At 48.2% G+C, this 20,988-nt stretch overlaps 2 protein-coding genes across 2 annotated transcripts; one reads left to right on the plus strand and one right to left on the minus strand.

Moving 5' to 3' along the window:
* Positions 1-633: 633 nt before the first annotated feature.
* On the minus strand, positions 634-11,848 carry PTGES3L (prostaglandin E synthase 3 like). The gene is made up of 7 exons (XM_049768076.1): positions 11,711-11,848; positions 10,197-10,405; positions 10,023-10,089; positions 9,822-9,920; positions 7,787-7,876; positions 3,042-3,095; positions 634-669 (listed from the first exon to the last, which is right to left on the minus strand). The coding sequence occupies exons 1-7, from the start codon at positions 11,846-11,848 to the stop codon at positions 634-636; spliced, it is 693 nt and encodes a 230-aa protein (XP_049624033.1).
* A 10-nt stretch (positions 11,849-11,858) lies between these two features.
* On the plus strand, positions 11,859-20,163 carry RUNDC1 (RUN domain containing 1). Its single transcript, XM_049781742.1, has 5 exons — positions 11,859-12,440; positions 14,261-14,419; positions 17,152-17,350; positions 18,608-18,730; positions 19,292-20,163. The coding sequence occupies exons 1-5, from the start codon at positions 11,859-11,861 to the stop codon at positions 20,155-20,157; spliced, it is 1,929 nt and encodes a 642-aa protein (XP_049637699.1). The 3' UTR covers positions 20,158-20,163.
* Positions 20,164-20,988: the final 825 nt, after the last annotated feature.

Raw genomic sequence — 20,988 nt, forward strand, 5'->3', positions numbered from 1 at the left:
GTGCTCAGGGGTTACTCCTGGCTATCTGCTCAGAAATAGCTCCTGGCAGGCACGGGGGACCATATTGGCCACCGGGATTCGAACCAACCACCTTAGGTCCTGGGTCAGCTGCTTGCAAAGCAAACACCACTGTGCTATCTCTCTGGCCCCGCATTTCTCTACTTTTAACCTCAAAAATGAGGGCCAGAATCTTTGACACCCTCTGGACCTTTGACAGAAATTTGAGAGAGAAAGAAAGCTTTGCCTCCAGGAAGAAGAGACAGACGGGACAGGTCCTAGAGATTTATTATCACCTGTATGCAACATCTTTGGCTGTAGCTCTGTCACATATTTAGGCTCCAATTCTGAAGAGGATCCTGATGAGTGGCCCTGAGATAATGGCCAATCTTTTGGGAGTTGCAGCCCCCAAGTCTGCTCCCTTCCTCTCCTGCTGCCCATGCAGTAGCCATAGTCAAGTGCCTCGGAGGAAGAAACATCATGAAGAAAACCCTTCAAACACATCTCCAGGTTCTGCGATCCCAGCAGACCCTGGGTCACAAAGAGCTGGTGGGGACAAAGGCCCTAAGTTCAGAGCAACTGAAAAGGGACACAGCTTCTCCTGTTCTCTCCGCTCTGCGCTGCTGACACTGGAAGTTAATTACTTGTTGTTTCTTCGATGTCAGAATCATCCTGGAGGAAACAAAACAAAAGCACCTGTAGAGATTTCATACACAACATATTCACAAACGAGGCTCCCTCTGCCCTACTTTCCAAGCTCTCTTTTTTTTTTGTTTGTTTGTTTGTTTTTTTGTTTTTTTGTTTTTGGTTTTTGGGTCACACCCGGCGGTGCTCAGGGGTTACTCCTGGCTGTCTGCTCAGAAATAGTTCCTAGCAGGCACAGGGGACCATATGGGACACCGGAATTCGAACCAACTACCTTAGGTCCTGGATCGGCTGCTTGCAAGGCAAAAGCCGCTGTGCTATCTCTCCCGGGCCCCCAAGCTCTCTTTTTTGTTTGTTTGTTTGTTTGTTTTTTGGGGATTGCTGTTGTTTTGGTCTTGTTTTTGTTTTTTGTTTTTTTTTGTTTTGTTTTTGGGCCACACCCGGCGGTGCTCAGGGGTTACTCCTGCCTGTCTGCTCAGAAATAGCTCCTGGCAGGCACGGGAGACCATATGGGACACCAGGATTCGAACCAACCACCTTTGGTCCTGGATCGGCTGCTTGCAAGGCAAACACCGCTGCGCTATCTCTCCGGGCCCTGTTTTTGTTTTTTGAATCACACCTGGTGATCAGGGGTTACTCCTGGCTGTGCACTCAGAAATTGCTCCTGGTTTGGGGGGACCACATGAGACACTGGGGGATTGAACCGAGGTCCGTCCTGAGTCAGCTGCGTGCAAGGCAAAAGCTCTACCGCTGAGCTATCACTCTGGTCCCTGTTTTGGTTTTTAGGTTACACCAAGCAGTGCTCAGGGTTTACTAGTGGCTCTGTGCTCAGAAATCACTCCTAACAGAGTTAGGGGACTACAGAGGATTCCAAGGATCAAACCTAAGTTGGCCACATGCAAGGCAAACGCCTACATGCTGTGCTATTGCTCCAACCCCCAAATTCTCTTTTGGGATTTACTGAATCACACAACTTCTAGGGATGCTAATATGGAAGGACTGAATAATGTACGAGAGAAGTTTAGTGGGTAAGGTATGTGCTGATAAGTAGAGCCCAAAATAATAAATCAACAAATAAAACTCTAGATAATAAGACAAAGCACCACAGTTACTCAATAAACAGCCCTGTTTATTGATTTATTATCATTTACTTTCAGAATTTCAATTAATACTTCTGCTTCTTATAACTAAAAAGCTCCTCAATGGGGTCAGGTCACTCGAAGATAAAGAAGTTGGGAGAAAATGAAAGAATAAGGATATTAGAAGAATTTTCTAGAGTCTGGAAAAAAATTTGGACTTCTTTTTTTGGGGGGGGCCACACCCGTTTGATGCTCAGGGGTTACTCCTGGCTAAGCGCTCAGAAATTGCCCCTGGCTTGGGGGGGACCATATGGGGCGCCGGGGGATTGAACCGCGGTCCTTCCTTAGCTAGCACTTGCAAGGCAGACACCTTACCTCTAGCACCACTTCACCAGCCCCAAAATTTGACTTCTTATGTCAAATTCAAATTTGGCTAACAGAGGCCAGAGAAATAGCACATTGGTAGGGCATTTTCCTTGCATGCAGCTGACCCGGGACAGATGATGGTTCGAATCCCAGCATCCCATATGGACCCCCAAGCCAGCCAGGAGTGATTTCTGAGCACAGAGCCAGAAGTAACTCTGAGCACCACTGGGTCTGACCCAAAAACAAAACAAAACAAAAAACAAATTTGGGGGACTGAAGAGATAGCATGGAGGTAGGGCATTGGCCTTGCATGCAGGATAGTGGTTTGAATCTCAGCATCCCATATGGTCTCCAGAGCCTGCCAGGGGAGTTTTCTGAGCGTAGAGCCAGGAGTAACCCCTAAGTGCTACCGGGTGTTAACCAAAAACAAAAACAAAAACAAAATTGGCTTACAACTACAACTCGGGGCTGGAGCAGTCGCACAAGTGGTAAGGCCTTTGCCTACACACGCTAACCTAGAACAGTCCGCAGTTCAATTCCCCCAATGTCCCATATGGTCCCCCAGCCAGGGGCAATTTCTGAGCACATAGCCAGGAGTAACCTGAGTATCATCAAGTGTGGCCCAAAAAACAAAATGAAGGAAGGATGGGAGGGAGGGAGGGAGGAAGGGAGGGAGAGGGAAGAAGGAAGGAAGGAGAGAGAGGGAAGAAGGAAGGAGGGAGGGAGGGAAGGAAGGGAGGGAGGGACGAGCGGACGGAGGGAGGGAGTGAAGGAGGGAGGGAGCAAGGGAAGAAGGAAGAAGAAAAAGAAATTACTCCTGGAAGGCTCAGGAGAAATGGTATAAGAGATCGCACCTAGGTCAGCTGTATGTAAGGCAAATACCCTACCCACTGTGCTATCACTTCTGACCCAGTATTGTAATTTTTAAAGGATTGAGGGGCAAACTTTACTCACATCCAAATCATCCATGGCAGGTGGAGCTTTCTTGGTGCTGACCTTCTGCAAAAGCTAATAGAATAAGAAAAGTAATCATAAGCAAAAAACGTACAGAAAAAGCAACATGAATATTAATGGAGCAGCCAGACAACTGCTCCATCTTTAAAATCCCTCTTTAATACACTATCACTGGAATAAACTAAAAAGAAATTAAAATTTGTCTTATTTTGCTTTGTTTTGGGATCACACCAAGTTCTGCTCTGGGCTTACTCCTGACAATGCTTGGGTACCATGTACTAGGGATCAAACCCAGGCCTACTGTATGCAAAAAAAATTCACAATCTATTGAGGTATCTGTACCCAGTGGTGCTCAGGGGTTATTCCTGGCTCTGTGCTAAAGAGTAAAACCAGACAGTGCTCAAGGACCATTGGGAATATTGGGGAACTAGAGTCTGCCACCTGCAAGTCAAATGCCTTTCTCCCATACTATTTCCAGTGGCAGACTGCAATTTGATTCCTAGCAGTGCTAGGAGTAAACCCTTAGCACACTGAGTATGGTCACACACATACCAAAAAAATAATTTTAAATATGCATACTGAGGGCAGAGTGATAGCACAGTGGTAGGGCGTTTGCCTTGCATGTGGCCGACCTAGGACGAATGAGTGTTCAATCCCCAGCATCCCATATGGCCTCCTGAGCCTGCCAGCAGCAATTTCTGAGTGAAGAGCCAGGAGTAACCCGAGTGCCTCTGGGTATGCCCAAAACCCAAAGAGAAAAAAGAAATACACATACTGAATAAGGGATAGTTATTACTGTTTTTGCAACCTGAGTAAATCGTAGCTGAAATTACTTACTTTTGGATTTTTATGGGAAAGGGGTTGTTGTTCTGTTTTGTTTTACTTTGCTTTTGTGGGGGAGCAGGGGTCATTCTAAGCTGTGCTCATGGGTTACTTCTGACTCTGCACTTAAGAATTACTCCTGGGGGGGCCGGAGAGATAGCATGGAGGTAAAGCGTTTGCCTTACATGCATAAGGTCATCGGTTCGAATCCCGGCGTCCCATATGGTCCCCCGTGCCTGCCAGGAGCAATTTCTGAGCATGAAGCCAGGAGTAACCCCTGAGCACTGCCGGGTGTGACCCAAAAATCACAAAAAAAAAAAAAAAAAAGAATTACTCCTGGGGCCGGGAAGGTGGCGCTAGAGGTAAGGTGTCTGCCTTGCAAGCGCTAGGGTAGGACGGACCGTGGTTTGATCCCCCGGCATCCCATATGGTCCCCCCAAGCCAGGGGCGATTTCTGAGCGCATAGCCAGGAGTAACTCCTGAGCGTCAAACGGGTGTGGCCCAAAAACCAAAATAAAAAAAAGAAGAAGAATTACTCCTGGTGGCAGGGCCCAGAGAGATAGCACAGCGGCGTTTGCCTTGCAAGCAGCCGATCCAGGACCAAAGGTGGTTGGTTCGAATCCCGGTGTCCCATATGGTCCCCCGTGCCTGCCAGGAGCTATTTCTGAGCAGACAGCCAGGAGTAACCCCTGAGCACCATCAGGTGTGACCCCCCCAAAAAAAAAAGAATTACTCCTGGTGGGCCAGAGAAATAGCATGGAGGTAAGGCATTTGCCTTGCATGCAGAAGGATGGTGGTTCGAATCCCGGCATCCCATATGGTCCCCTGAGCCTGCCAGGGGCGATTTCTGAGCCTAGAGCCAGGTAACCCCTGAGCACTGCCAGGTGTTACCCAAAAACCAAAAAAGAAAAAAAGAATTGCTCCTGGTGATGCTTGGGATGCTCCAGATTGAACCATATTGGTCACATACAAAGTAAACACACCATCTTTCATGGTTTGTTTGGAATTTTGTGGCATGAGGCTCCAATCTAGTCTCACATATGCAGAGGGAAGTGTTTTACTGCTGTTATATCCCAGCTCAGAGTTTATTTTAAATTCTGAAACCAAACAATGTGTGACAATTTATTTGAACGAGAGATTTATGCAGAGAGAAAAAGAGGGGGGAGAAGGAAGAAGGGGAGAAAGGGGAGAGTGAAAGACTAGGAGACTGATACTCAAGAAGAGAAGATTCCCAATTTTTCTTTATTTTGGGATTTTAGTGACATCTAGTGGTGCTTAGGGATCACTACCAAAACTCGGTAGAACCGGGCTCAAATCTGGGGGGGCTGCACCATACAAAGCAAGCACATCAGCCCTTAGAGCCCTATCTCCATACATCTCCAGCCTTGAGCAGGAAGAGTTGTGGGCCACATTTAGTGGTACTCGGGTTATTCCTACATTTGTGCTCAGAAACTATTATCTATTTCTGTCTATTCCACAAACAAGGCAAGACCATACTGCCTAAAATATTTCTCAGGTTCCAATTTTCTTTTTCTTTTTTCTTTTTCCTTTTTTTCTTTTCTTTTTCTTTTTTTTTTTTTTTTCTTGGTTTTTGGGTTACACCTGGCAGCGCTCAGGGGTTACTCCTGGCTCTATGCTCAGAAATTGCTCCTGGAAGGCTCAGGGGAACCATATGGGATGCCAGGTTTAGAACCACTGTCCTTCTGCATGCAAGGCAAATGCCTTACCTCCATACTCTCTCTCCAGCCCCCCAGTTTTTTCTTTGAAAAATATCTATTCAGGGGGTGTTTATATATATCTTCAGGGGCCGGAGCGGTAGCACAAACTATAAGGCGTCTGCCTTTCAAGCGCTAGCCTAGGACGAACCATGGTTTGATCCCCGGCATCCCATATGGTCCCCTCAAGCCAGGAGTGATTTCTGAGCACATAGCCAACAGTAACCCTTGAGCATCAACAGGTGTGGCCCAAAAACAGAAGCAAAAAAATATCTCTTCAACTTTTACCAAGTGAAAGAAATGAAATTTCACTAGTGGAATATTCATTTCAAGGCCAAGAATGTAGCTTAGTATGCAGCATATGCATGAATCCCTGAGGTCAGTAACCAATATCACACACACACACACACACACACACACACACACACACACACACACACACACACACACACAAAGGATGTTTATTTCTTTCATCCTTACTTTTTTTTTTGGTTTGTTTTTTTTTTTGTTTGTTTGTTTTTGGGTCACACCCGGCAGTGCTCAGGGGTTACTCCTGGCTCCATGCTCAGAAATAGCTCCTGGCAGGCACGGGGGACCATATGGAACACCGGAATTTGAACCAACCACCTTTGGTCCTAGATCAGCTGCTTGCAAGGCAAACGCCGCTGTGCTATCTCTCCGGGCCCTCTTTCATTCTTACTAAGAAAACATGGCAAAATATCAAAATATAATAGGTGAAGAATACTAACACAGACACACACACAAACCACTAGGGTTACATAGTACCATGATACTATCTTGCTTTGTTAAGATAGTAACTTGCCTTGCATGTAACCAACCCAGGTGCAGCCCCTGGCGTTTTATATGGTCTCCCATGCATCACCAGGAGTAATCCTTGAGTTCAGAGCCAGGAATAAGACCTGAGCATTGCATCTGTGGCATGACCACAGACCCCAAATAAATAAATAACTGCCAGTGGGGTCGGAGCAATAGCACAGTGGGAGGGCATTCACCTTGCATGTAGCCAACCTGGTTTAGATCACCAATATCCCATATATACCCTGTGCTTGCCAGAAGTAACTTTTTTTTTTTTTTTTGGTTTTTGGGCCACACCTGGTGACACTCAGGGGTTACTCCTGGCTATGTGCTCAGAAATCGCTCCTGGCTTGGGGGATCAAACCGCAGTCTGTCCTAGGCTAGTGCGGGCAAGGCAGACGCCTTACCACTTGTGCCACCGCTCCAGCCCCAACTTCTTTTTTTTTTTTTTTTTTTGACGCTCAGGGGTTACTCCTGGCTATGCGCTCAGAAGTTGCTCCTGGCTTGGGGGACCATATGGGACGCCGGGGGATCGAACTGTGGTCCGTCCAAGGCTAGCGCAGGCAAGGCAGGCACCTTACCTCTTGCGCCACTGCCCGGCCCCCCAGCCCCAACTTCTGAGCACAGAACCAGGAGTAACCCCTGAGAGCTGCCAGTTATGACTCAAAAGCCAAAATAATTTTTTAATTTTAAAAAAATAATGAGGGGGAGCTGGAGAGATAACATGGAGGTAAAGCGTTTGCCTTGCATGCAGGACAGTGGTTCAAATCCCGGCACCCCATATGGTCTCCCGTGCCTGCCAGGAGCAATTTCTGAGCTTAGAGCCAGGAGTAACCCCTGAGCACCCCTGGGTGTGACCCAAAAACCAAAAATAATAATAATAATAATGAGGGGTCAGAGCAATAACACAGTGGGATAGGGTGTTTGCCTTGTACACAGCCAACCTGAGTTCTATCACCGGCATTCCATATGGTCCCCGAGCCTTCCAGGAGTAATTTCTGAGCGCAGAACCAGGAGTAACCCCTGAGTGCTGCTGGGTGTGGACCAAAGACCAAAAAAAAAATAATAATACAAGAGGCCAGAGCAATAGCACAGCAGGTTGAGCACTTGCCCTGCTTACAGCCGACTTGGGTTTGATCCTTGCATCCCATATGATCCTTGAGATTATCAAGAGTAATTTCTGGCACAGAGCATATGAGCACCACCAGGGTATGATGGAAAACCCAAAAAATAAATAAATAAATAAATAAATAAATAAATAAATAACTGCCAGTGAATGGCCTGCCCAGAGTTCTCATATCTCTGCCTTATCCTGGCCACAGTTCTCCACAGAAACCTGTGCTGCAAGACACCAAATGATGATGACCAGCAGAAATACGTGAAATACATTACCTCTGCATAATGTTCCACCTGAGCCAACTCCACCTCTTCATCACCTTCCCAGTCTCTCCAGTTATCAAAGTCCACAGACAACCACACTGGCTGCAGAAGAAGCAAAGTCACAGTCCAGGAGGTAGGTGGTCAAAGAACACAAAAAAATGTATATAAGTGCATGCTGGGGGCAGGCAGAGGTTGAGGTGATACTGCGTGAAAGTGAGTCCTCTGTCAAATTTCCTTTGAGGATTTTATCACGTCATCCTCAGCATTCACAAAGATCTACCTGGAGCTCAAAGTGCCTAGGAAATACCAGGCATTATAGGGGATAGAAAGCATTGAAAAGTCTGCCTCGGGGGTCCAGAGTATTAGGAGAACTTGCACTGCACTTTAACAACCTAGGTTTGATCCTCAGCATCCCATATTGTCCCCTCAGCACCACCAAGTATAATTCGTGAGAGCAGAGTCAGTAATAACCCGAGTATCATTGAATGTAGGCCCCCCAAAAAAACAAAAAAGCAAATGAAATGTCTTCCTTGGACCAAAAGGACAGTACAAAGGTTAAGGCGTATGTATAAAATATTGATTATAGCTAAGGTTCTGGTTTGAATCCTAACACCATATATGAATCCCTAAGAACTATCAGATGTGGTCCCTAAGCACATATCAGGTATGTTCCACCCAAAATAATCTTAGGAGTCAGAAAAATAATACAGAAGATAAACAACATGCCTTGCATGTGGCTAACTCCGGTTAGACACCTAACACAACATATGGTCTCGTAATAACCACCAGGATCAACCCTAAACACAATCCTAAATACAGAGTGAGAAATATTCTGGAGAGATCGCACAGTGGCGTTTGCCTTGCAAACAGCCGATCCAGGACCTAAGGTGGTTGGTTCGAATCCCGGCATCCCATATGGTCCCCCGTGCCTGCCAGGAGCTACTTCTGAGCAGATAGCCAGAAGTAACCCCTGAGCACCGCTGGGTGTGCCCCCCCCCAAAAAAATCCCTAATTATTTCTGGGTGTGGCCCAAAACCCCTAGTTCAATCATGGCACCACAACTTGTCAGTCTTTAGTCCTGAGCAGGGAACCAGGAGTAAGCCCTAAGAACTGATGTAAGATAGTCCAAAGCCTTTTTTCCCCAAATTAAATAGAGAGTTTCAGGTATACAATATAACATCAATACCCAACACCATTCTTGAAGTTTCTTTTTGGTTTTGGGTCCACAACCGGCAATGCTCAAGTGTTACTCCTGGCTCTGTACTCAAGAATTACTCCTCGGATGCCAGAGGATCAAACTCCAGTCAGCTGTGTGCAAGGCAAATCCCTACCAGCCCCAGAACTGGAGTTTCTTATTATTTTTGTTTGTTTTCATATTTGGATCAGACCAAGAGGTGCTCAGGGATTACTCCTGGCTCTGTGCTCAGAAGTCACTCCTGGAAGGCTCAAGGGACTATATGGGATACTGGAGATCAAGCCCAGGTTGGCCACATACAAGGTAAATGTCCTACTGACTGTGCTATTACTATTGCTTCAGCCCCAGAACTGAAGTTTCTTTAATTTTTTGGGGGGAGGAGGGGGTCACACCCGGCAGTGCTCAGGGGTTACTCTGGCTCTACGCTCAGAAATCACTCCTGGCAGACTCAGGGGACCATATGGGATACCGGGATTCAAACCACTGTCCTTCTGCATGCAAGGCAAATAAATGCCTTCTCTCCATTCTATCTCTCCAGCCCCAGAACTGAAGTTTCTTAAGTGGGAGAAAGTCAAGATTAGATATGTGCCTTAGACCTTTCAGGAAGCAATACAGGGAAAGTATAAATTAGTAGTTGGGCTAAAAATATGCAACATACCTCACCCAGTAATTGGATGTGGTCTAAATTAGGATGAGATTAAATGATGGATGCAAGAGAATTTAGGATGTTAATGGGCAGGATAGGGGAAGAGGCTGAATGTAGGAGGGAGAGGAAGCAAGTTAATTCCCAGAGCTAACCTGGGTATGTGGGCAGAAAAGAACATATAAAAGAGAAAGACAACCACTTCTCACCTTGTTGTCCTCCTTCGTGAGCCGGGGCCAGGCCACTTTCTCCTTCCATTTCCTCACAAAGCACCTAATGGAGCGTCCAGAGCGCTTATCCTGGGAGTCCTACCAGAGAAAAAGGCTCCTTAGGGCCTGGGGTTTTAGAAAGAGTCTGCCGTTTCTGGAGGCAGCTTGCCTTCCCACCCTTTCTGCTCCGGCCCATCCTACCTTGCAGTTCACCTTGGCATAGAACTCAATCTCATTGTACAGCTCCACTCCATCAGCATTCTTGCAGCTGAGGGTACAGAGGAGCAACTGCAGAGACTGGAGGCTGGATATGGGGGAACTAGAGAGAAAGGGGCAGTTTCCCAGGAAGCCACACTGGGGAGGAGTCCTTGTTACCTGAACACAATTCGGTGGTCTTCAATGATCACCTTGACATCAGTGCTGTCCTCAACACAAAACTCCATATACACATACTTGGGGCGGTCATACCACAGGGTGGGAGCATGTTGCCTACAGAGAAGTGGAGAGGGAGTGTCATAAGGATCGGAAAGGAAAATCAGGATATATGGGAAAGGTGGATGAGGTGGGAGATTGAGGGTTGTTTTCTGTCACAGCCCACCAAAGTGAGCCAAAGAAGGGGAAAGATGGACATAGATATGTGCGTGCCTAGGATGAATGGAGAAAAATGGAAAATGAGAAACTGAGACTAAAACGAGTAGGAAGCTAGGGGCCAGGTGATAATACAACAGGTAGAGCTTTTGCTTTGAGTGCCCTTGATCTGAGCTCAATCCTCAGCACTCCATGAGGTCCCCACCAAGACATATTTCCAAACCCCCAAACAAAACAAAAAAGAAGTAGAATGAGGGGCCCGGAGTGATGGCACAGTGGAAGGACATTTGCCTTGCACGTGGCCTACCCTGGACAGATCTGGCATCCCATATGGTCCCCCGAGCCTGCCAGGAGCAATTTCTGATGGCAGAACCAGGAGTAACTCCTGAACACCGCCGGGTGTGGCCCAAAAACAACAACAACAAATAGTAGTAGTGAGGGAAAGAGGGAAGAGACAATTAGTACAGCAGCAGGTAAGGAGGCACTTCTTGCCCTGTATGCCACTGACTAGGATTTGATCCCCGCAGCCCATGTGGTCCCCAGAGCCCGCCAGCCAATCGTGTTCCCTAAGCACCCTGTGTGTGGTCCCCAAAACCAGAATAAATAAGTAAATAAATATGCCTTATAAATGTCATTGTTTCAGGAATCCTAAATAATAATAAAGCATGCTGAAGAAGTAGAGAACATTCGGGTGACCCCAAAAAAGCTAGAGGCCTGGGGATTCTAGAGCTCCTGAAGCTCCCTGAAAAACTTGAGGGGAAAGTCACCTCTAGGAAAAAAAGGCAACTGGAAACTAACTTACCTAGCCATGGCGGCTCCCGCTGCCCTAAGCGTGTAGAGCCAGAGTAGGAGCCGCTATCTTTAGACCCGGGGGACACCCCACACCCCACCCCACCCGCAGCTGCCTCTCCTTATATGGCAGGAGGGGGACAATTTGGGCAGAAGTGGGGGAAGGGAAGCTGTCAAGGGATCTCATGAGTCAAGTCACTCCGAAAGACTCTTTTATTTATTTATTTATTTATTTATTTATTTATTTATTTATTTATTTATTTATTTTGCTTTTTATGCCACAGCGGTGACTCTTAGGGGTTCCTCCAGGCTATGCGCTCAGAAATCGATCCTGGCTTGTTGGGGGACCCTATGGGACGCCGTGGGGAATCGAACCGCGCTCCGTCCTAGGGCGGGATTCACTACTGACCGGAAGTGAGAAGTGACCAGGGAGAAAAACCCGCCCCGGGAGGGGAGGAAAAAAAACCAAACAGCTGGGCTCGGTGACGTCACGGACACGCCCACTCGCTCGCTCTTCCTGGTTTCCAAGGCGACGGGCGCCGTTGCCACGGCAGCGAGGGCGTGACCGGCGCCGTTGCCACGGCATCTGGGGGCGTGGTTGGTGTTGTTGCCATAGCGACGGGGGGCGTGCCCGCCGTGTGAAGCGGCATTTCCGCAAAGATGGCGGCCGTGGCAACAGCTGCGGAGCCGGTGACAGCTGCGGCGGCCGTGGCGCCCGAGGTCAAAAGGGACGGAGAGGACGGAGAGGAGGAGGAAGAGGAGTCGCTGCCGCCGTGCGAGGCGGTGCGCTGGGCCCCCGTCGGGGCGGTGGCGGAGGCGGAGGCCGAGCCGGGGGCGGCGGCCTTCTCGGAAGCGGCGGCGGCGGCGGCAGGGGCGGCGGCCGAGGGCGGGCCTGGGGATCCGGGCCCGGGCTCCCCGCCGGGCTCCCCGGGCCGCACGCTGCGGCGGCTGCGGGCCGAGCGGCGGCGGCTGGACTCGGCGCTGCTCGCGCTGTCGTCGCACTTCGCGCAGGTGCAGTTCCGCCTGCGCCAGGTGGTGCGCGGTTCGCCGGCCGAGCAGCCGAGGCTCCTGCGCGAGCTCGAGGACTTCGCCTTCCGCGGCTGCCCGCACGTCTTGGGGTACGGGGGCCCCGACGACGACCACGACGACGACCACCCAGACGGCCACGGGCTGCCCCTGGGGGACCCGCCGCGGCTGCGGGGCGAGGAGCGGCAGGTGCGCTGGGCATCGTCCTTGGGCATCGTCGGCCCAAGTTTATGGGGGCCCCGCGCCCCCATCACCTTGCAGATGGGGGGGACAGGTGCATCTGCAGGTGCAGGGTGGTGAGGTGCGCATCATGAGCGTGCGAAATAGATGCTGGAGAGAGGACGGAGAGGCCTAGGTCCTTTCTGCATGGGGGTGGGGGGTGTTGGCCGGCAAGCACCCCGACCCTAGGGATGGAGAAAACCAGCGGGTAAGGCAAATTGGATTGAAATCCTTGGAAATTAGAGGGGATCCCTTTTCCCTGCTGGAATGCAGCGGAAATCTGTAATCTTTTTGTTTTGTTTTGTTTTTGTTTTGGGGTCACACACCCGGCAGCGCTCAGGGGCTATTCCTGGCTCTGCGCTCAGAAATAGCCCCTGGTGGGTACTGAGCGATAGCATGAAGGTAAGGTGTTTGCCTTTCATGTAGAAGGTCATTGGTTCGAGCCTGCCAGGAGCGATTTCTGAGCGTGGAGCCAGGAGTAACCCCTGAGCACTGCCGGGTATGAGTATGACCCAAAAAAAGAAGAAAAAAAAGAAAAGAAAAGAAAAAGAAATAGCCCCTGGCAGGCACGGGGGACCATATGGGATGCAGGGATTCGAACCACCGACCTTCTGCATGTAATGCAAACGCCCTACCTTCATGCTATCTCTCCAGCCCCTGCACCTCTTAACTCTTTAAATTATTTAGGGTATTTTTGTTTGTTCTTGTTTTTTTTGGATTTTGGGTCTTACCTGGCTGTGCTCAGGGGTTACTCCTGGCTCTACGCTCAGAAATTGCTTCTGGGGGCCGGAGAGATAGCATGGAGGTAAGGCGTTTGCCTCTCATGCAGGAGGTCATCGGTTCGAATCCCGGCGTCCCATATATGGTCCTCCCGTGCCTGCCAGGAGCAATTTCTGAGCCTGGAGCCAGGAATAACCCCTGAGCACTGCCGGGTGTGACCCAAAAACCACAAAAAAAAAAAAAAAAAAAAAAAAAAAAAGAAATTGCTTCTGGCAGGCTCAGGGACCATATGGGATGCCAGGATTCGAACCACCATCCTTCTGCATAAAAGGCAAACACCCTACCTCCTTGCTATCTCTCCGGCTCCTATTTTTGGTTTTTGGGCCACACTGGCAGCACTCAGGAGTTACTCCTGGCTCTCTACACTCAGAAATCTGCTTCTGGCAGGCTCAGGGGACCATATGGGATGCCAGGGATCAAATCCAGGTCCATCCCGTGTTGGCAGTGTGTAAGGCAAATGCCCTACTGCTGTGCTATCATTCTGGCCCAAAGAATTGATCTTTTGTTTGGGGACCACACCAGGTGGTGCTCTGGGCCTATCTGTGCTCCACTAGATACTCAGGGGACCATGCAGTGCTAGGGATCTGACCCAAACCTCCTACATGCCCTCTACTGTCAAGTCTCTCTCCAGACCTCGGTGTAATACTTTCAGAATTTAAAATGCAGGAGCAGGTCTCCAGAACCACATACGGTTCTCCGAAGTCCTACCTGATATGATCCCTGAGTACAGAGCCAGGATAAGCCCTGAGCCCTGCTAGCTATGCCCCCACTCCCAATTTTTTTCAATGTGCCCTGAATTATTATTTTCCTACAAAATAAACTAAAGTGGGCCCGGAGAGATAGCACAGCGGCGTTTGCCTTGCAAGCAGCCGATCCAGGACCAAAGGTATCCCATATGGTCCCCTGTGCCTGCCAGGAGCTGTTTCTGAGCAGACAGCCAGGAGTAATCCCTGAGCACCACCGGGTGTGGCCCAAAAAACAAAATAAATAAATAAATAAATAATAAAAAAAAAAACTAAAGTATATTCTTGTCTTAGAGTGAGCAGGAGAAACAAGAACGGCTGGAAACACAACGAGAGAAACAGAAGGAATTGATACTGCAGCTCAAAACCCAGCTGGATGACCTGGAAACATTTGCCTATCAAGAGGGCAGTTATGACTCCTTACCACAATCCATGGTTTTGGAAAGACAGCGGGTAAGCAGGCACCTGATGTGGCCCCACTACTTCCTCAGGCCATCTGTCTCTTCCAGTATTCATAGGGCAGTCGCTCCAAGCTCCATGCTCCTTGGCCTTTCGGAAAATTCCTTTGCTAGCTTCAGTCAAAGGGCAATTTTGCTCTTATATGGGACCAAAACAAGGTTAGCAACATGCAAGGCTATCTGCTGTGCTATTGCTCCATCCTAGCCCAAGCTTCTTTTTTTTTGGTTTTTGGTTTTTGGGTCACACCGGCAGCACTCAGGGGTTACTCCTGGCTTTATGCTCAGAAATCACTCCTGGCAGGCTCAGGGGACCATATGAGATGCCGGAATTAGAACCAATGACCTTCTGCTTGCAAAGCAAACACCTTACCTCCTTACCTCCATGCTATCTCTCCAGTCCCAAGCCCACGTTTCTTAAACTCGATTTTGCTGCTTATCATTAGTAAATATTTGATGATATAATGATATGATATGTTTCTATTTTATATACCTATATCCCAGGATTGTATAAAAAATTCTCAGATGCAGGACTGGAGAGAGAATACAGGAGTTAAGGCAATTTCTTTGCATGTGGCTAAACTCCAGTATGATCTTCACCATGGCATATGGTTCCTGAGCCCTGCCAAGAGTGATCCCTGAGCACAGAGCTAGGGTTAAGCCCTGAGTACCTCCAGGCATGTCCTTCCCAACAAAAAGTAAAAATTTCTAGAGCCAGAGCATAGTACAGCAGGTAGGGACTTTTCTTGCACACACCCAACCTGGCTTTGCTCTCTGGTATCCCATATGGTCCCTTGAGAGCAGAACCAGGAGTAAGCCCTCAACACGGCTAACATGGTCTAAATTCTTTTTTTTGTTTGTTTGTTTGTTTGTTTTGTTTTTGGATCACAACAGCAAAGTCAAGGGTTACTCTTGGCTCTGTGCTCAGAAATCGCTTCTGGCAGACATGGGGGACCATGTGGGATGCCGGGAATCAAACCACCATCCATCCTGGTTTGGCTGCATGCTAGGCAAACACCTAGCTGTTAAGTTATTCCTCCAGCCCCTCCAAAATAATTTTTTTCTCAGGCATAAAGGAGTCACAAGTGGAAAGAAAGGTTGGAGCCAGAGCAATAATACATTGGGTAGAATACTTATTTTGTATCCAGCTGACCCAGGTTGGGTCCCTGGTACTGCATATGGTTCCCCAAGCCTTGCCAGAAGTAATCTCTGAACACCACTGGTTAGTGCCCCAAAACAAAACCAAAAAAAATAAACAATTGGGTCCAGAATGGTAGCGCAGTGATAGGGTGCTTGCCTTGTATGCGACTGACCCAGGATGGACCTCGGTTTGATCCCCAGCATTCCATATGGTCCCCCAAGCCAGGAGCAATTTCTGAGTGCATCGCTAGGAGTAACCGGAGTGTCACTGGATGTGGCTCCCCCTCCAAAAAAAAAAAAAAAGTAGGAAAGGTTAAAGAAGCCCTGACCGAGGCTCAGTTGGTATAGCCTGTTGACACCAACATGAATATACAGCCCATCCTGGATGAAAACATTATTAAGGGATACACAACTGTACAGTATTTAAGTAAGATCTGAACAGACAGGTAAATCTGCTGGCAGAAACAGGTATAGCCTCTTTTACCTTTTGATGTCACCCTGTTATATGACTATTTTCCTAGCTAAGCTAGAATTAGATCATCTGGGTTTTGAATTGTTTCTAGCAATACACATTGATTGGCTGGAGCAACAGCATAGTGGTAAGGTGTTTAAACACCTTGCATGTGGCCAACACGAAACATGCAGAAGGACGTAGTTTGAATTCCAGCATCCCATATGGTCCCCCAAGTCTGCCAGGAGCAACTTCTGAGCACAGAGCCAGGAGTGATCCCTTAGCGCTGCCGGGTGTGAGCTAAATACCATACCTGGGCCATACCTGACTATGATCAGGTTGTATTCCTGGCTCTGCTCAGGAGTGCCATATGGGATGCCGGGAATTGAACTCAGGTTGGCTATGTGCAAGACAAACATTCTACGTACTATTTTTTGTTTTGTTTTTGGGTCACACCTGGCAGCACTCAGGGGCTATTCCTGACTCTATGCTCAGAAATCGCTCCTGGCAGGCTCGGGGGACCATATGGGATGCTGAGATTCGAACTACGTCCTTCTGCATGCAAGGCAAACACCCTACCTCTATGCTTTCTTTCCGGCTCCTGTTTTTATTTTTGTTTTAAGTTTTTGGGCCAAACCCAGTGAAGCTCAGGTTTACTTCTGGTCTGACTCTACACTCTGGAATCAATCCTGGCATGCTCAGGGAATAAGAAAGGACTCCAGGGATCAAACCCAGGTCATCTGCATGCAAGAGAAACTCTTTACCAGTGTACTATCACTCCAGCCCTTCTTGTTGTTCTTTCTTTTTTTTGGTGCACAGAGTAAACTCTTGCCTCTGCATTCAGAGATCAATCCTGGCAGACTCGGGGAACCATATGGGATGTCAGGGACTGAACCTGGGTCATCCACATACAAGACAAATGCCCTACAAACTGTACAGTCACTACAGCCCACATGTTACTACTCTTAAGAGAAGCAACGGGTCTCTGTCCTCTTCTCCCTGATCATTGACAGGAACATAGATTCCCTCACATACTGAGAGTTCTCTTAGCTGATTTCAGTATAGAAAGAATAGTTCCCCTAACATCCCTGAAGACTCCAAAGGTTATAAGGTTATACTTACTGATCTGGTCTTACTAGGTAATTATAGATGAATTAATAAAGAAACTGGACATGAACCTGAACGAGGACCTCAGCTCCTTGTCCACTGATGAGCTTCGGCAGCGTGTGGATGCCGCCGTGGCACAGATTGTCAACCCAGCCCGAGTGAAAGAGCAGCTGGTCGAGCAGCTGAAAACTCAGATCCGAGACCTTGAGATGTTCATCAGCTTCATCCAAGGTCAGAGAAAGGGATGGGAAAGAAGTGTGGGCAGGGGTTGTAATAAATGTATTCTGAAAAGAACTACCTCAGGGACCAGTTCTTAATACACTAGTTATTTAAGAGGCTTGATAATCAGTAAGGAATCTGTATCATAGAGTGGAAAAGCATGTATTTAAAAGCCATGAGGGCCAGAGAGATAGCACAGCGGTGTTTGCCCTGAAGCAGCCGATCCAGGACGTAAGGTGGTTGGTTCGAATTCTGGCGTCCCATATGGTCTCCCATGCCTGCCAGGAGCAATTTCTAAGCAGACAGCCAGGAGTAACTCCTGAGCACCGCCGGGTGTGGCCCAAAAACCAATAGATAGATAGATAGATAGATAGATAGATAGATAGATAGATAGATAGATAGATAGATAGATAGATAGATAGGTAGGTATGTAGATAGATAGATAGTAGGTAGGTAGGTAGGTAGGTAGGTAGGTAGGTAGATAGATAGATAGATAGATAGATAGATGATAGATAGATAGATGATAGATAGATAGATAGATAGATAGATAGATAGATAGATAGATAGATAGATAGATAGATAGATAAAATAAAAGCCATGCAGTGAAATCCTAGTTCTGCCACTTACTGGCCTTGTTTCCTTGAACAGATTACTAACCTCTGTATTCTATTAAGTAATGATTCATACTGTTTGACTCAGTAAATATTTAATTAAGCCAGATACTATATGCCAGTCATTGTTCCACACAGTTAAGACTGTATGTTGGGGCCGGGCGGTGGCGCTAGAGGTAAGGTGCCTGCCTTGCCTGCACTAGCCTTGGACGGACCATGGTTCGATCCATATGGTCCCCCAAGCCAGGAGCAACTTCTGAGCTCATAGCCAGGAGTAACCCCTGAGCGTTACCGGGTGTGGCCCAAAAACCAAAAAAAAAAAAAAAAAAAAAAAAGACTGTATGTTAGAATTTTGTCATGTAACAAGCACTAATAAATGTTTTCCCTTGATAAATATGCCATAAAGCAGGGGTCTAAATTCGCGGCCCGCAGGCCGTTTGCGGCCCTCCGTACATTTTGTGGCCCTGCCCTAGAGGAATCTCGTTTTGTTTTGTTTTAGTTGTTTGGGTCACACCCCCCAATGCTCAAGGCTAACTACTGACTTTGCACTCAAGGATCACCCCGACTTTGCCTCCTGCGGCCCCAGGTAAATTGAGTTTGAGACCTCTGCCATAAAGGATATCAATAAGTATCTCTTCCTTGTAACATCTGATTGCAGATGAAGTGGGAAGCCCTGGACCGTCAGATAGTGGGCACTGTGAGTGCAAGACTGGAGGAAAGGCAGTGAATGGATCCATGAGAACTGGCAGCAGCAGCAGACAGCCCCCAGGAAATAGTAAAAGTAAGTCCAACTTTCTGTAGAGGAAAGAGATTCAGAGGGATCTCAGGCCAGGCACTTTGAAAAGTGGAGAATGGAAAATGCTGGTGCTGGGACACACATGACTAAATGTACTACAAGTATTTTACATTGTTTAAATACATTATTTACTGCAGTGGAGGACCCTCTCAAGTAGTTCTAAGGAGACCTGAGGCCACTCCCAGCAATATTAAGTCTAGCCAGAGGGTTGAATGCTCTGTTCCCAGAACTACTAGGGATCATTTGGTGCCAGAGATGGAACCCGAGGCCTAGTAAAAGTAGCATATGTGCTCTAACTCTTTGAGCCATCTCCCTAGTCCCTGCTTGTACACTTTTAAAATAGATGCATTTTCTATTCATTTATCTCAATGAAGCCATTGACAAACACCACACCCACACTAAAAACAAGTCAGCCACATTTTAGATGATTCTTGGCCTACTCTGAGACTTACACTATAGTTCCGAAGCAAGTCATGATCTCAACTTGTGACTTGTTGAATGACCCTGTGCATCCCTATTGAGTGTCTTTCTTATGTTTCTGAACAGCAAAAGCAGAAGATGTGAAGAGAGCTCGGGAGACTGGGCTGCACCTGATGCGCCGAGCGCTGGCCGTGCTCCAGATATTTGCTGTTAGCCAGTTTGGTTGTGCCACAGGCCAGATCCCACAATCCCTGTGGCAAAAAGACCAGGTCGACACAGACTACTCGCCCTTGCTCAAAAAGCTGGAGGTGTCTGTTGACCGAGTGAAGCAGCTCGCCTTGCGACATCAGCCACACGGCCACGTCATCACTTCAGCCAACCTCCAGGACCTCTCTCTGGGAGGCAAGGATGAGCTGACCACAGCTGTGCGGAAGGAGCTGACGGTGGCAGTGAGGGACCTGCTGGCCCACGGGCTGTACCCCTCCTCCCCAGGAATGAGCCTGGTCATGGCCCCCATTGCTTGCTTGCTGCCCTCCTTCTCCTCGGCCCCAGAGGCCATGCATCCCTGGGAGCTCTTTGTAAAGTACTACCACGCTAAGAACGGTCGTGCTTACGTGGAATCCCCAGCCCGGAAGCTCTCCCAGTCCTTCGCCCTGCCTGTTGTGGGAGGCAATGTGGTGACCCCCAAACAGAGTCTGTTGACAGCCATCCACATGGTGCTGACCGAACATGACCCTTTTAAGCGCAGTGCAGACTCGGAGTTGAAGGCCTTAGTGTGCATGGCGTTGAATGAGCAGCGCCTCGTGTCCTGGATGAACCTCATTTGCAAATCAGGGTCACTCATTGAGACCCACTACCAGCCCTGGAGCTACATGGCACACACAGGCTTTGAGAGCGCCCTCAACCTGCTCAGTCGCCTTAGCAGCCTCAAGTTCAGCCTCCCTGTGGATCTGGCTGTGCGCCAGCTCAAGAACATTAAAGATGCTTTCTGATGAAAATGCCCTGGCCCAGTTACCAACACCTGCCTCAGTAGGGATAGACAGTCTTCTAGAATGGGAGCAAGGGGAAGGTGGAAAGCATTTCCCTTGCCAATGACTCAGTCTGTTTCCCGTCCGTACCATCCAAGCATCTTAGAAAGACGCGCTGGACACCCTCTTGTTAAAAGGTTCATGCCCAGGGCCCGGAGAGATAACACAGCGGCATTTGCCTTGCAAGCAGCTGACCCAGGACCAAAGGTGGTTGGTTTGAATCCCGGTGTCCCATATGGTCCCCTGTGCCTGCCAGGAGCTATTTCTGAGCAGACAGCCAGGAGTAACCCCTGAGCACCGCTGGGTGTGGCCCAAAAACCAAAAAAAAAAAAAAAAAAAAAAAAAAGGTTCATGCCCAGTGCATGATCAGTGCCTTTGTGGGCACATACATTGAGCATATGGAAAGTAATCAGTCATTGGACATAGTTACTACACCGGCTCATGCTGTGTCTGATTCTTAGAAAACCCACTTACTCATAACTGTTTATGGCAGTGAATGGCAATATGAGTTGATCCTGGAAGATAATCAACTTCAGGGTCTGGGTTTTTTTTTTCCAGAGGCCCTCTTCCTCCACTTGAAATAGGTATGCTAGCATCCTAAGGCCAGAGTTTTAAGTTCCTCTTACATATGTTGATGTTCTTCTAGGGCGTTTGCCTTACAGGGGGCAGATCCAGGATGACCTGGTTAGATCCTCAGCATCCATATGGTCCCCCTAGCCAGGAGCAATTACTGAGCGCAGAGCCAGGAGTAACCCCTGAGCATCACCAGCTGTGGCCAGAAAAAAAAAAAATGTT

Source organism: Suncus etruscus, chromosome 1 (assembly GCF_024139225.1).
Source record: "Suncus etruscus isolate mSunEtr1 chromosome 1, mSunEtr1.pri.cur, whole genome shotgun sequence".
Taxonomy (NCBI): Eukaryota; Metazoa; Chordata; class Mammalia; order Eulipotyphla; family Soricidae; genus Suncus; species Suncus etruscus.